At 38.3% G+C, this 15085-nt stretch overlaps 1 protein-coding gene across 1 annotated transcript; it reads right to left on the bottom strand.

Annotated features, from left to right (window-relative positions):
• Positions 1-1251: 1251 nt before the first annotated feature.
• LOC104438261 (protein NRT1/ PTR FAMILY 1.2) lies at positions 1252-4525 on the bottom strand. The gene is made up of 5 exons (XM_010051361.3): positions 4339-4525; positions 3929-4146; positions 3538-3813; positions 2809-3083; positions 1252-2246 (listed from the first exon to the last, which is right to left on the bottom strand). The coding sequence occupies exons 1-5, from the start codon at positions 4421-4423 to the stop codon at positions 1340-1342; spliced, it is 1761 nt and encodes a 586-aa protein (XP_010049663.2). The 5' UTR covers positions 4424-4525; the 3' UTR covers positions 1252-1339.
• Between the last annotated feature and the right edge of the window lie 10560 nt (positions 4526-15085).

The raw sequence follows: 15085 nt of genomic DNA, 5'->3' as shown, positions 1-15085 counted from the left end.
CTTCAAGGCGTCATCGGATCGAACGGGCCAAATCTCTTCCTCTTATCGGCGTTGGTGTCTAATCTATGGCTAACAAGGTACGCTCGAATCCGTGGTATGCTTTACGATCGGTGATACATGTTCTTTCCCGGGCTTCATCTTCCGCATTGCTTTAGGGGTTCGATTTAGTGTCGAATCCGGTTTTCGGGGATCCGTTATTCCCGACAGGAACTGCTCAAACTGGATCAGACCGACTGATTTGGTTTGGTTCCGGGAGTGTCGATCCAGTATTTGGTTCCTAAAAGTGGAACCAGTGTACGGGCAGTCCAATTCCCGGTTTCAAGGGGGAATTGAATCAAATTGGACCGGATTGACTAAATATAATTTATATTTTATTATTTCTTTAAAAAATAGTCAAATGTGAATAAAACACTATCTTAGCATGGTTCCAAGTAGTGGAAAAAAAAGTAATAGAAAAAAGATAGTGAGAAAAAATAAGTGACCAGTTTTATTGGACCGAATCAAAATTGAATCGGACCAATCCCCAATTCTCAATTTTGGGAATTGGTCCTCTCAATCTAGTTCCCAGTTCCACCTTGGAATTGAACCGGACCAAGAGCCAATCACCCCAACTTAGATCTAGATAGGAAGAGAAATGACCAAAAATCGAAAAAAAAAAAAGAAAAGAAGAAGCTAAATTAACAAAAGAGGGAGAAGAGAGAGAGACCTTATTACTATAGCTCAAACTCTCCCCTCCATGATAAGAGGTTGATGGAAACAAAAAAGAGCACAAAGAAGGGGGCATGTAATTGTTTGACATATTATATATTTCTTGTAAGATAATTATCCATTCAATTAAAAACATATTGTATGGATATGAATTTAGTCTAAAATTTGTTCACTTTCTCAATTTAGTCCTAATTTTTTTGTGAAATTTAATGTAGTATTTCTGATCAATAGTTGTAGGAAATTACTTACATGATGTTCTGTAATCGTCGACCAGCCATTCTACATGACATATTGATGTGAACAATTTGTGGATCACCATATTAGTGATTTATGATAGCAATTGGCCGGAATGATATTATTAGCAAATATAAAGGTACGATTATATTAGCAAAATTGAAAAGTTATGAACTGAAGTAACATTCATAAAATAAATTTATTACTGAATTAGTAATTTTCCCAACAATTCATGCACGGTTGAAGTGAGGAGGGTGGGAGGGAGAGCCCATGTTATGGATGGATTCTAGCTTGGTAAGTACATACTTCATCAAACGATACATCATTGACACTGAGATTCAACGAGTTACACACTTAGAAGAAGCATCGGCATTATGTAGCGAACAAGTAGCAAAGATCAAGCACGAATTATCATTGGAGACCCTCGATGACTCTTTTGATCATCCTCCAATTCATCCTCATCCCAAACCTTTCGCTCCTCACCACCCTCATAAGCCCAAGCGCAGGCGAGGTAGTAGAAGAAATTGATCACGCTCAAACCCCCCAAGATCCAGTAGTAGTAGTCGTAGTGACCCTTGTTCACGTTCGTGGAGAGCCACGTCCCGTCCCTGCTGCTCTTGCTCAGGTGGTCCAGGATGGTCACGATCAGACTCGCCACCAAGTTGCCCACTGCCATTCCCAGGGTAAGAAGCGCCACCGCAATGCTTGCCATGCTCTTGGGAAATTTGGAGTAGTAGAAGTTGATTTGCCCAATTGCGTTGAATGCCTCCGCTAGCCCAATCAAGCAATGCTGCGGGACGATCCACTTCGCCGACATCTTCAGGACTCCATTCGGGTTCTCGGCGAACCCTTCTCGGATCGCTTCGGTTCGCCGCTTGTGCTCCACTGCAGCCGACACGAACATGGCCACACTGGAGATGAGGAGCCCGATCCCCATCCGCTCCTTGAAGGTAAGCCCATGGGGCCGGTTAGTCAACCTCGAGGCTAGGGGGACGATGATCCTGTCGTAGATCCCGATCCATAATGTGAGGGTCAGGAGGCCGAAAACGCCGAAGGAGGCTGCGGGGATACTGATGCCGAAGAGGATGCGTCGGTCCAGGGTATTCGCTTGGAGGGCCGGGAACGAGTTCTGGCTTATGGTGACGCCGATCACAATGCCGGTGGACCAAATGGGAAGGACTCTGATCAGGGCTTTGAGCACCTCAACTTGCTTGACTGTGCAGAGTCTCCACGGATCAATGGCCAATCCATCAGAGTCCAGGTCCTTCTCAGGGTTGTTGAAAAGGCAAGCCTTGTTTAGGAACCTGCGGAGGGAGGAATAAGAGATTCGATTTTTCATCCATTAGCTGATAAACTTTGTTGATTCATATCTCCGGGCCGGAATCATGTGACGTCAAATTTAGACTTAACCGGAACATAGAAACTTTTGTGAAAAGTGTCATAACTTTGAAATTCAAGCACAACGTGTATTAGAAAGGTTAAACGAAAAAATATCTTAACGTTATATGCACGGCTATGCTTAAAAATATCTAAATATATGCGAACCCGTCGTGCTGGTGACAATAACAGCTTAACCCGCTTTGGCAAATGTGTGTAGACATGTCATAAACGGGTTATAAACCCGTATGCAATTAGACTTAATCTGAATGTACTTAACCACGTATTGCCTCTATGTCGAGCAAGCAGGTCGTGTCTAAAATTGGCTGCCCCATCTGATGCTGCAGAAGTACTGCCTTTCTTTAGCGATGACTCCGAGATGATTCCAATGCACAACAAAAAGAAAATCACCGAGCAGGATTACTCTATATGTCCTATGTCTGCTGGCTGAGTGGCATATCCCGAAGCATATTCTGAGTAAATACTTACCTCAGTTGCGCGCTTGGTGTAGTTACTTTCGAGCCCTTGCGATGGTAATAGATTGCATCATGGTCTGTGCTGGGCAACTCCAAGTGCCTCTTTTTCCAGGCAGCTACGGCGGTCTGAGCAAGGCCAGTGAACAGGCTCTTGTCTGCCTTGACTTTGACATAGAGTGAAGAGCCCAAGAAGAAGCTCACAACTGAGATAAACATTAGCCCTGCCGGGACCCCGAACCCGATCACCCAACCGTACGAATTCTGGATGACGACTATGACAGTCACCGCTGTTAGAGAATCAAGATCAGAAGCCAAGTCTGCAATATTGAGAAGTCAATCACAGGAGGTGAAGTCCTCGACAATTATAGATGTGGATCACCAGAAGGCAGTCAAGAAGCAAAAAGAGTTGAAGAAATTGATAACTCATGGATAATGAGTTTCATCAACGGTGGAGATCATACAGATGTCAAAGACACGGATTACCAAAGTCTCAAGATTGCTGTTCTGTTTTGCTTAGCTGTAAAGTTTGTTAGCGAAAGTTAGTTAGTTTGTTTTTCTAGTTGTTAGTCCTCTGTTTTCCGCATATATACAGAGAGGTATTGTAATCGGTTGATGATTATGGAGAACATCTTCTTTTGTTCAATTGAATGGAAATACAGAATCGAAAACTTCTTCACAGATCATCTACTGTCATTCTTCATCTTCATCTTCTGTATTCTTGATTCTATAAGTTCTCAACCGCGATCATGATCGAAACCCCAACTGACGCGTAGTACCAGTTGAAGAACGTCCGCAAGATTCGCCCGTTCCTGGGGTTATCGGGATTGTCGATCTGATCCGCACCGAACGCGATTGAGCATGACCTGATTCCACCCGCCCCGATAGACATGATGGAAAAGGAGGAATACAGAAACAGGAGCTGCGCCGAAGTTGGGAATTCGCATGGTTTGCTCCTTGGGTCGCATGGCGGAGGCCTGGCATCTCGGAGAAGGGCCGTCAACCACAACAGGATCATGCCCTGATGAAATAAAAACAAATTAACAAAGAACATAAGACAGAGAACATCATGATCAAACACTAGTGAAGTGAAAGTGAGTTCGTCACTTTAGAACACGCACACAAGTGGTGCTTACAAGAAGGCTGATGACCGATGTGAACCCGATGGTGCGGAACCGACCCAAGAAAGAGTCGGAAATAAAAGCGCCTAGGACGGGCGTGAAGTTCGATGTGGCCGACCACAAAAAGAGGACATTTGCACCCGAAGCAGCATTGAAGTGATATTTTCTAATCAAGTAAAAGATCATATTTGGAAGCAGCCCGTACCCAGCAACCTTCTCCAATATCTCATTTGCTGCATCGACATATATTTTTATGATATCTATCGTCAGATCATGAACACGCTCCAAGAACAAATAAACTGAACAAAACTGAGACTCTATTATCAAGATTCGCAGAGAACCAGAATACGAATAAGTTCAACACAAGAATACTCTGCTTGTGAGTTGTGAGCAGATGACAAAGAATTGTGTGATCAAGAAGTGACCTATGATGAAGGGCATGGTCTTGAGTCCACCCTTTTTGCTCGTGACCTGTTTGGCTTCATTGGCTTTGTCTGAAGCAATCTCCATGGTTCTCTCTGTGCTATCTCCAGGCCTCAGGGCCTGAGATTGATATTCCTGGCGAGAGAGAGAGAGAGAGAGAGAGAGAGAGAGAGAGAGAGAGAGAGAGAGAGAGAGAGAGAGAGAGAGAGAGAACAAGAGAGATTGTCAGGAAGCTTTTGCCTTATATAGGGATGAAAACAAGGGACGGTTTCATTTCCAGTCCAATTAGTCATCCAATAGCTTAGTTTTCACCATGGTGGAATAAACATTGGCATTATGATAATCCTCTCAATGATTAGCTTTGTCTGGTGCTTCTCATGGAATGTAATAGATTGGAGATGGAATTCAATTGAGACAGCTAACTATGAGGGCTGAGACAACGATGACACCGAAATAGCACTGTATCAAGCAAGAAATGTGCATTGACGGACGTCAAATATCTTAAACAGATTAATGATCGGACTTAACCCGAAGCTCTGCAGATCGGATATGGCAGAATTTTAGCTCGGCAAAATAATGGCATTGCACATGTCAAGGTTTCGCTGATTGCCGCAACAAAGAATAAGTGCTGCAGATCGGATTTGGCAGAATTTTAGCTCGGCAAAATAATGGAATTGCAGATGTCAAGGCTTCGTTGATTGCGGCAACAAAGAATCGTTAGGCAAAGTTAAAAAATGTCTCAAGATAGGCTCGTCCAACAACCACGGTCAACCACCGGGATTCGCCCTAGTGGCCACCCTTCCAACATGGAAAGGGGAAGTGAAGGGTTCAAATCCCTACCTTTTCAGGAGGGGATGCGGTGGGACGAGTAAGTTTCAGGAGTGGGTTTCGACTCCCACGCCCTGTAAGAGGCAGGGCAAAAGTCTAAGAGTGAGTGTAGAGTAGGCATAGAGTAGGACTGATAAAAAAAAAAAAAAAAAAACAACCACAGTCCATTTGACCGAAAAAAGAAGAAGAAAAAACACAAACACGGTCCAAGTTAAAGCGAGTAACTCTCTGGCGCACATGCAAGCTTGGTCTTTGAGCTTGTTTGTTCGTGCATTAATTTCTCTGCACGCGCCGCTTGAAGATGAAGAAATCAGCAAGCGAATATGTTTGTTTCTTTTCTCCCTATGGCCGCTGCACATGAGAGAAATGAATGCCGCTGGATACTTCACTTTGGGGTCCTTACGCGCCACATTAAATGAAGGGATGCGGGAAGAAGACTTTCATGTTGTCACACAGGGAAGATCCCACATGTTAGGTGCAAAAGAAATTGAAGAAGATAAAGGAATGTGGGCTTTGTTCGTCTCTTTCTACTTTCCATTTAATGTGAACCAAGTTACACAGAGCATTTCCGCTTTATCAAAACAATCCACATTCACTAGGCACACGACCAAGCACATGGTCCACATTCATAGTTGTCGTTGTCGTTGTTGTTGTTTTTTTTTTTTTTTTTTAATATCCAAGATCCGGCCTGACACACCTTACGGGTGCTCACTGCCGCCACTAGCCCGACTGGCCCATCGGAGACCACCAACTATACTTAGAGGGAGGCTAGCACAGGACCCCATCACTATGGTCCCCCACTTAAGACACGTTAGCAATGCGGAGGTTCGAACTTGCGACCTTGGCGATGAGGAGCAAGGCCCTTACTAGCGCAGCTACCTGCCGGTTGGTGTTTCATCTTTAATAAATCCAAGAATTTCAACTTTTATTATGAAATACGAATGTCTCGACTGTTTCTGTTAATCATTACTCCAATCCCAAAAGCCAACATAATAGGACCAAAATTTATCCCTCTTCTTTTCTTTTGTTTTCTTAGTCAAAGGTAATGTGAACTTGAAAATGAAGATAGAAGAAAAAGACGGACTCAAAGGTAGGTCGAAGCTGCGGCTTGATTTGTCTTTGGCAACTTCTATTCTTCGTAGAAGGCAGAGAAGGAGCGGAGGAGAAGAGTGTCTTTGAGCACCGAGAGAAGAGAGAACTCTGAGACTGTACGGAGGAAAATTGTGCAGAGAGTTCTTCTCTTGAGAGAGTATCGATAGTGATTTAGTTAGTGAAATTCTTGTTAGTAGAATTTGTTTAATTTCTTGACTGTGATTTTTATTAGAATTGTGAGAGGCTGATCAGGTGTAATTGAGAGCTGGGAAATTTTGAGAGAGTGTTTGAGTGCTCGAACGATTGTAATGTCTATTGTATCACTTGTTTTTATAGTGGAATTCTGTATTGCTTTCCTCATGAACGTAGGTTCCGATATTACGTAAATTCGGTGTTTGATTTCCTTTCTTTCTTTCTTACTATTTTATCTGATTCATTTGTCTACATTTGCAACAGCTGAAATGCTAAATTTGGTTAAGGATACTAATTTTGGCACATAGGACCGTGAAATACTACCATGGCAAAAATATAACTTCATTTTGTACAACAACAGCCTTTTGATGTCACTCTTGTTTATCAATGTGCTTTCCTTTACTGTTATAATTGAAATCAATGGCTACGATGGTGATGAATTAATGAATCAATATTTATTTGTTTGGAAACCCGGTCTTATATAGAATTAGTCCATGCCCCTATCTCGCTTCTATAAGGGAGATACAGGCAAATTAAAATGGTCCTTAGTCCTCACAAATCGAGTCTCTTATCACTTATTAGGACGGACAATCAATCGGACCCGCTCTACTAATGAAATTACAAGCATAACTATCAAACGAGAAGTTGGTGTCATTAACTTCGGGGGCACAAATCAAATTAGCTCTATTTAAAAATAACAATTTTCTGGAGCAAGAATATTAAGAATATGATACTAGCTCTGCTAACCTGGGTCGACAATAATTTTACATATTCCCAAAAAATAAATAAATTGGCGGACAATAATTTACCATTTGAGAAAGTATTGTACCCTCAGTCAACACAATTCCTCCTTTTTCACCTCGGTGCCAAGAGTCCATTCAAATTGTATGGAGAGGGTGTTGGAGACAAGTAGACTACTCAAATTACATGATAGATATACCTATAGATAGAGAGAGAGGTAGATGGTGCAATCCTTTGTCAGTGCATGATATCTCGCATTTTAAGTGGCGTGATCAAAAATAAATTTATTTGATGGAATCAACAAATTTACTTTCGATTCGGTTGATCCAGTTTATTTAATGTTCGAGTCCTAACGTGCCGTGTTGATTACGGATTCCGTTTTGGCAGATTTGGACGTCGTTGTTCGACGTCTGTAGTGTCTGAAAAGTTGTTTTTTTTTTTTTTTTTTGGTAAGTAAGTTGTTTTTAACTCAGAAGGACAAAAATATGATGTAAGCGATGACTTCCCACATAATAACAAGGAGGAAGAGAATCAAACTTGTCTTCAACCTTGGTTGGCATGAAAAAGGATTTCTAGCTAAGCGCCAGATGCATTCTTCCAAGTCTTCCAATTTATCACTCCTACGCAAGATTCCGACCGGATCATTCCTTTCACTGCCCAATAAAACAAAAAGGGGGAAAAAAAGCTTTTTGAAAAAAATAAATAAAAAGTTCCTTAGATGCATGCTGCCGAGGTTCGGATGCATGATAATGTGGTCCGGCCGCGATTTGTCAAAGGACCTTCTTTTGTCAAAATAAAAATTCATTCATTTCCGAAGTGGTCCACGAAAGACAAGTAGCAAACTCTAGAAGTCTGCAAAACAAAGAGAAGCTCCGAAAGCTGGAGAAAAAAACAAAATCCATACATCAAAGTGGATCATCAGAGCAAAGCCGGCAGGGGTCTTGTATCATGAGAATAGATTTGTGGCTACACCCTACATCAAAGTAAAACAATCAGTAACTAATCACGGAATCTTGCATTGTCATTAATAAGGAGCACATGCCAGGATCTCCTCTATAGCTATGGCTTTGCCAATTGATAGTGTGCACCCACGTTCAGTGTCCTAAACACCATCGTAGTAGGGAGATAGCTAAAATGGGTTAAAAGAAAATGAATCCAATTCCTATGAGATCAAGCCCTTCCGCAGGTGCAAGACATAGGGCTTCTGAGATCACCATTGGACTTGTAAATGGATGGAGCATGGAAGAATCAAATCCTCGAAAGCTTAATTGAGGAGAGCTCCCAGATCTATTAAAAGGGAGATAAGCAAGGGCAAAAAAAAAAAAAAAAACAGAAGCAAAATCGACAAGATAGGGAGACAAGGGAGAACCTTATAATCATAGCTCAGACTCTGTTCTCTATGATTGGAGCTTGAAGAAAATGAAAAAGATCATAAAGAAGAGGGCTTGTGGTTTTTTGACATGTTAATTATTTATTTGAGGATAATTATCTAATTAGTCCTAAAATATATACAGATATCAATTCCATCTTAAACTTTTCCATTTTATCAATTTAGTTCTAAATCTTTGCTTGAAATTTCAATGTAGTCATTCTGATGAAAAGTTGCTAAAAATTATTGACATGGCATCTAGTAATTGCTAGCCGACCGTCCTATGTGGCATGTTGATGTGACTACTTGTGGATCACCAAATTATCGATTTCCGACAGTAATTGAGCGGAAGGATATTATTGTAATGCAAAAAGGTATGTAATATATAGGGAAAATTAAAAAAATTTGAACTCAATTAGCATTCGTACAATAAATTGACAATCGTATCGATAATTTTCTCCGCAATCCATCCGCAGTTGAAGTGAGGAGAGCTGGAGGGAGAGAGGGAGAGAGGGAGAGCTCGTGTTACAATTGATTCTAGCTTGCCAAGGCACGAATCATTATATACTTGGGATGCGTTTGGTTCAGCATTTTGAATGCTTATTAGAAAAATACAAAACAATTTAGCCTAAAGGACTTTAAGCAAATTCAAATAATGTTTGATAAACTATGCTTTGAAAAGTAACTTTATAAGAAATACCGTTTGGTAGAAAATACATTTGAAAAGCCCTTTGCATGATTAATATTTTTTTTTTAATTTCATTTATTTAAAATTGAAAAAATAATTAATACAAATTTTTAAATTTAAATTTTGACAATAATACTAAACAAATCAAATACATATATAATTTTTTTAAAAGACAAAACCCTTCATCGGAATTTTTTAATTTTTATTTGTTTAAAATTGAAAAAAAATAATGTATGCAACTTTTTAAATATAAATTTGAAAATAATGCTAAAAAAATTGAAAAAATCAAATACATACATACATATATATAATTTTTTTTAAAAGGACCAAACTCTTTGTCGGAATTTTTTAATTTTTATTTGTTAAAATTGAAAAAAAAATATATGTAACTTTTTAAATATAAATTTTAACAATAATGCTAAAAAAATCAAATATGTAAATATTTTTTAAAAAGACCAAAATATATTTATTTTTTAGTATTTATATAATTTTGATTTTTTTAGTATTATTTTGGCATTTAAAAAAAATAATAACAAGGGAAAAATTAGAAATTTGAAGAATAAGTAATGATAGTTTTGGAAAAAAAAAATGTTTTAGCATTTGGCCAAATGCTTTGAAAGCTCAAAACTAGTCCTTACTAGCATTGGGCTTTCAGCTTTCCCAATGCTGACTTTCACTTGAAAGTTATTTCAAAATGGTTGCCAAACAGTCCAGCATTTCCCTAAGGGGCTTTGAAGGCTGAAAGCTCATTGGAAATACTAAACCAAACGCACCCTTAGAATCTTGTCAAATAAGGCCAATAATTATAAGTTATATCCTCCATCATGATGTCATGATGTCATTTGAATGTTGCCGGATACTGTTGACTTCCTTGCCATCCTCGTAATTGTCGCTTGTAACCTGCGCAGGTGTCAGCACCACCCCAAGGTTTTTTTAGAGACCCCAAGGTTCTAGACTCAAGATTCAACTCAATAATCAAATGTTGAGTTGTCACTTAAATGTGTGCTTGATGTGGATGTGGCAGTTCTTGTTCAAGTTAACCACTCAGGTAACCTTGAGATGGTCATGTCCAACGCCATTCAGGTGAATCCCTGTTTGTTATATGTGAGGTAAACGGTTTGCGTGTATTTAGAAAAATTAGTCTTGTAAAAGAGGTTTATATACACCCTTTTGATTTCCTCTTTATTCCCCTTTAATCTAATTTGTTAATCCGAATTCAGATTGAATATATCTGCAAGTTTGCTAATTTACGAATAGGCATTCATTCCTTTTGCACTATTTTGCTTCCACTTGAACATAGCAAAAAGTGTTCTTTTCTTTAATTCTCAACAAACTCTAAATCATTATCGATTAAATGTTTTGAGTTAAATAAAGGGAATATGACACGAATGGATCATGAACTTTTGCCTAATATGCAACGTGGTTCCCGAACTTTCAATTTGTTCAATGTGATCCCTGCACTTTAGCCCTGTTGGAGAAACATCCCAAAGTATTTTAATGATTCCAAAACTATTTTTAATATAATATTTATTATGAAAATTGCAAATGTTCGTGACAATTTATTAAAGACAAAAGTGATATTCATAATGAAAGAAGATCACCGTATGTTTTGTTCATAAATAGCACCAATGAGCTTAAAAACCAGCTGATGATGATATTTGTGTCAATGTTGAAGATGTCATTTAATTGGTGATGCTTGTATAATGCCATGTGAGGATGTTTGTTGGAGAAGTTAAAAATAGCTGTTGTCAACTGGAGACGCATTGCAGAACAACCGGAAGTCGTTAGAGAACTAGAAACAACCTTTGTTGGTATTGTTAGAGCTATCGACAATGGGATAGCAATAGCAAGATCTATTCTGGGAAGGCTAGCTAATATTCACAAAGAAAAACAATTGCATGAGCAGTTAAACTTTTAAACAATTGCACAAATAGAAACCTAATGACTACCTACTTCTCTGGACCATCTCCTATGGGAAGATTGAAGATGTTTACATAAAAGAAGATCATTGAGATCTTCACTGTTGTATTCTTATTACCTTGTAATCGTGAGAAAGGTTAAGTGTACAAGAGTGATAACAACACCTGAGTTGATAGTGAGATCTATTATTTGATAGGATTAGTGCTCGTTGATTATGACTTGTCTTGTTGATTACTAGTGCAATTTAACCCGACTTGTGTTGTCAGTGTTGACAATGGACTTAGGTTTGGTGATAAAGTCAAATCACTATAAATTGTTGTGTGCTCATGTTCATATCACTTTTATATGCTCTAGCACACAAGAACTTTGCGATTCTTGAAATCTCTACTCAACTTGATTTTCCTAGTAGCTACTAATTTCTGCAAAATTGTCAAAGTTTATTAACTCAACCTATTCACTCCCTCCCCCAATTTAGGTTGTATTATTAGCCTCAATAAGCCTAATGTACAATGTCATCCCTGAATTTTTAATTTTTTCAATATGAGTCCTCAACTTTTGGTGAATGTTCAAACTAGTCCCAAGATTATATGAAAATAACCAATGTTATCATTCCATTAATTTAAGTTCAAGGACAACATTAAATATTTTCATATAGTCTAGGGATTAGTTTGGACATGTACCAAAAAATTTATGATTCATATTGAACAAATTAAAAGTTCAAGGACAACATTACACATTGGGCTATAATTCAAGCACCGCACTTCATTTTGGGTCATAGTTCAAGGATCATTTGCGTCATTTTCTTTTAAATAAAAGTCAAAGTGCGTCCACTATAAGATTTAAATAGAGCAAAAAAAGATTAAAAAAAAAGTACCAAGTCAATTTAAAAGTCGAGATATCATAAGTGCGACGGCTTGTGTCGGCTTTGATAAATCCTATTCAAATCACATAATTTTTCCGTTCAATGGAATCTTAGGAGACCAAGTCAGAGAACCATAGATGCGAAACTTTACTCAGTGTACATGGATAGGAGGAATTGTGTGCACTAATAGATTTGGTTATGTATGTACACCCTAGGAGTACTAAGAACATTTGGTGCAGTTTAATAGGCTATTCGTGTTGTGGACAGGAAGGTTCTTTCGGTTGTTATACCAAGGGTACAAAGTTGGGACTATAGGTGAGTTGGTATGGAACAAAATATGCAAATGGCTTATATAGTGAATTTAGGAGTGTGTTTAGTTCCTCGGAAATTTTATGATAAAGAAAAATATTTTCCTTGGAAATTACAAGCATATAACCCTTAAACAAGAAATCGGTCTCATTAACAAATGCCTCATGAGCACAAATCAAATGAACTGGGAAAGTTATCCAAAAAGTCATAAACTTATCGTACAGTGGTCAATTTAGTATTAGACTTTTCAATTTTACAATTTAATCCGGCATTTTTCAATTGTGTCAATTTAAATTTAAATATTTCTTTCTTTTATTTTTTTTTCTTTCCTTCTTCCTTTGGTTAGTGCCTCAATGATGGTCAATGAGGGTTGAGCCTTGTCAATGGCAAGGTAAGGCTAGTCCTCATGGGATCTTGTGAGGTCAATCCTCACTAGTGGCAGGGCGAAGTTGGACCTTGCTACCTAGTTGACCTCACCTTGCCATCGGTGAGGCTAGACCTTAGCCAGATTCGATAAGGGTGAGCCTGAGATGAACCCTAGCTATGCTATATAGGACGGTTGACATTGACTAAATAGCTACATTAGTGTGTTTCGACTAAAATTGACCGAAATGACTAAATTAACATATTATTAAAAGGTTTATGACAAAATTGGTAAATCATCAAAAATTTTATGACTAAATTGAAACAATAAAAATGTTTAAGACCGAATTGATAAAATTGAAAAGTTTATGATTGAATTGACTGCGCCATATAATAGGTTTAGGATTTTTTGGGCAAATTTCTCCAAATTAAGCCTATAAAAAATAACAATTTCTTGGAGTAAGAATTAGATAGTTTTTTAATATTTGCTCTACTAACGTAGGTCAATAATAATTTTACATATTCCAAAAAAAAAATATTGGTGGCAATATATAATTAGATAACGAGAAAAATAATTAGCACATTTGAGAAACTATTGTACCCGCACTCGACACAATCCCTCATTTTTCACCTTGGTTCCAAGACCTCACTCAAAAAGTATTATAAAGAGAGTCTCGGAGACAAGTACCCATGCCCATGACATGATAGATGTATATATAGATATAGCTCACTCAAATTGTCAATGCATGATATCTCGCATTTTAGGCGGCGTGATAAAAATACATTCATTTGATAGAATCATACATCCGGTTCAAATCAATCCACTTTGTTTTATGTTACAGTCCTAATGTGTCATGTTGATTCTGAATTATGTTAAGGCAGATTTTGGACCTCATTGTTGGACACCTAGTGTGTGAGAAGTCATTTTCAACTAGGAAGATAAAAATATGATATAAGTGATGACTCTCCATAAGATAACAAGGAGGAAGAGAATCGAACTTGGCCTTCAACCTTGGGTGGCATGAAAAGGACTTAGCTAAGCACCATATGCATTGTGTTTCTATCGGACCAATCCTTTCACTGCCTAATTGAAAAAAAAAAAAAAAAAAAGCTCTTTGAAAAAAATTAAAGCTCCTTATAACTTGCTAATGTGGCTCGGGCGCAATTTATCAAAATATGTTTTTTTTTCCTTGTCAAAAGAAAAGTTCATTCATTTTCAAAATGGTACTTGAGAGACACATGGCAAATTCTAGAAGGTTGTAAAACTAAGCAAAGCTTAGAAAATTGGAAAACAAAACAAAATTTGGAGATGAAAGCAAAGTCGGTAAGGGTCGTGTACCATAAGAACAGAATTATGATTGCATTAGAGCAAAACGATTGGCGGTTTATTGCCAAATCTTACATTCTCATAAGTGATTAGCACACACTAGAATCTCTCTCTTTAACTACGGCTTTACCAATCAGTGGAGCAAGCCTCCATTTGGCGTTCTCAACACTATTGCAGCATGAAGACAACTAAAATGGGTTAAATCAAAACAAATTTGATCCAGTGAGATCGAGCCCTTTTGCAAGTGCAAGAAGTAAAGCTTTTGTGGTTACCATTGAAGCTGGACTCATAAATGGACGGAACATGGGAGGATTGAATCCCTGAAAGAAAAAGCAAGGAGAGCTCTCGGATCTAAGGGTATGCAAAATGGACCGCTCAAAATCGACAACCTCTCGGACTAGACCGAATCGACCAATTTGGTTTGATTCTCGGGAGTGTTGGTCTAGTATCCGATTCTTAAAAGTGAAACTAGTGTTTAGATAGTTATGCTTAGAACCAGGGAAGGCCAGGTCAGTTGCAGCAAATATGCTATCCCACAATAGGTGAACTTATTTGTTCGGACCTTCAAGGGACTGCATTTTAGTTGTGAACTACCCGAAAATTTTGATTAGAGCATACAAACACCTAACTTAGTAGAGCTGCATTTCTTAGAGGATCCTATTGGACTGGAGTAGGGTAAGTGTTTAGAGAGATATAGAGAGAATTTTCATAAGCACACACTTTACTTCAATGGGCTCCACCCTAAACATTATATCCTCTTTGCCTTTTATAGGCATTAAGAGATCACCAAAAAAAAATAAAAAATGCGAAGCTTACAGGTCTTATAACACACAAAGGCTTCAGGATTCCCGATCGGGAATTATACTAGGTGATATGAGCAATGACTATGAATAGTGATTTCCATATCATATTGTGACAATACTTTGCCACAGTGATCTGTGTTATAGTCTTTTGTTATAGGTCTATTTGTCATCCCGAGAGTTATAGTCATAATGTGAATTATTAGAGTTATGTCTTGCAAGCCATTTTTGCTCATAACATTGTTCCGTGCCAATGTC

The sequence above is a fragment of the Eucalyptus grandis genome, chromosome 3 (assembly GCF_016545825.1).
Source record: "Eucalyptus grandis isolate ANBG69807.140 chromosome 3, ASM1654582v1, whole genome shotgun sequence".
Classification (NCBI taxonomy): domain Eukaryota; kingdom Viridiplantae; phylum Streptophyta; class Magnoliopsida; order Myrtales; family Myrtaceae; genus Eucalyptus; species Eucalyptus grandis.
Note: the sequence above shows the minus strand (reverse complement) of the source record. Positions and strands in the feature narration are given on the sequence as shown.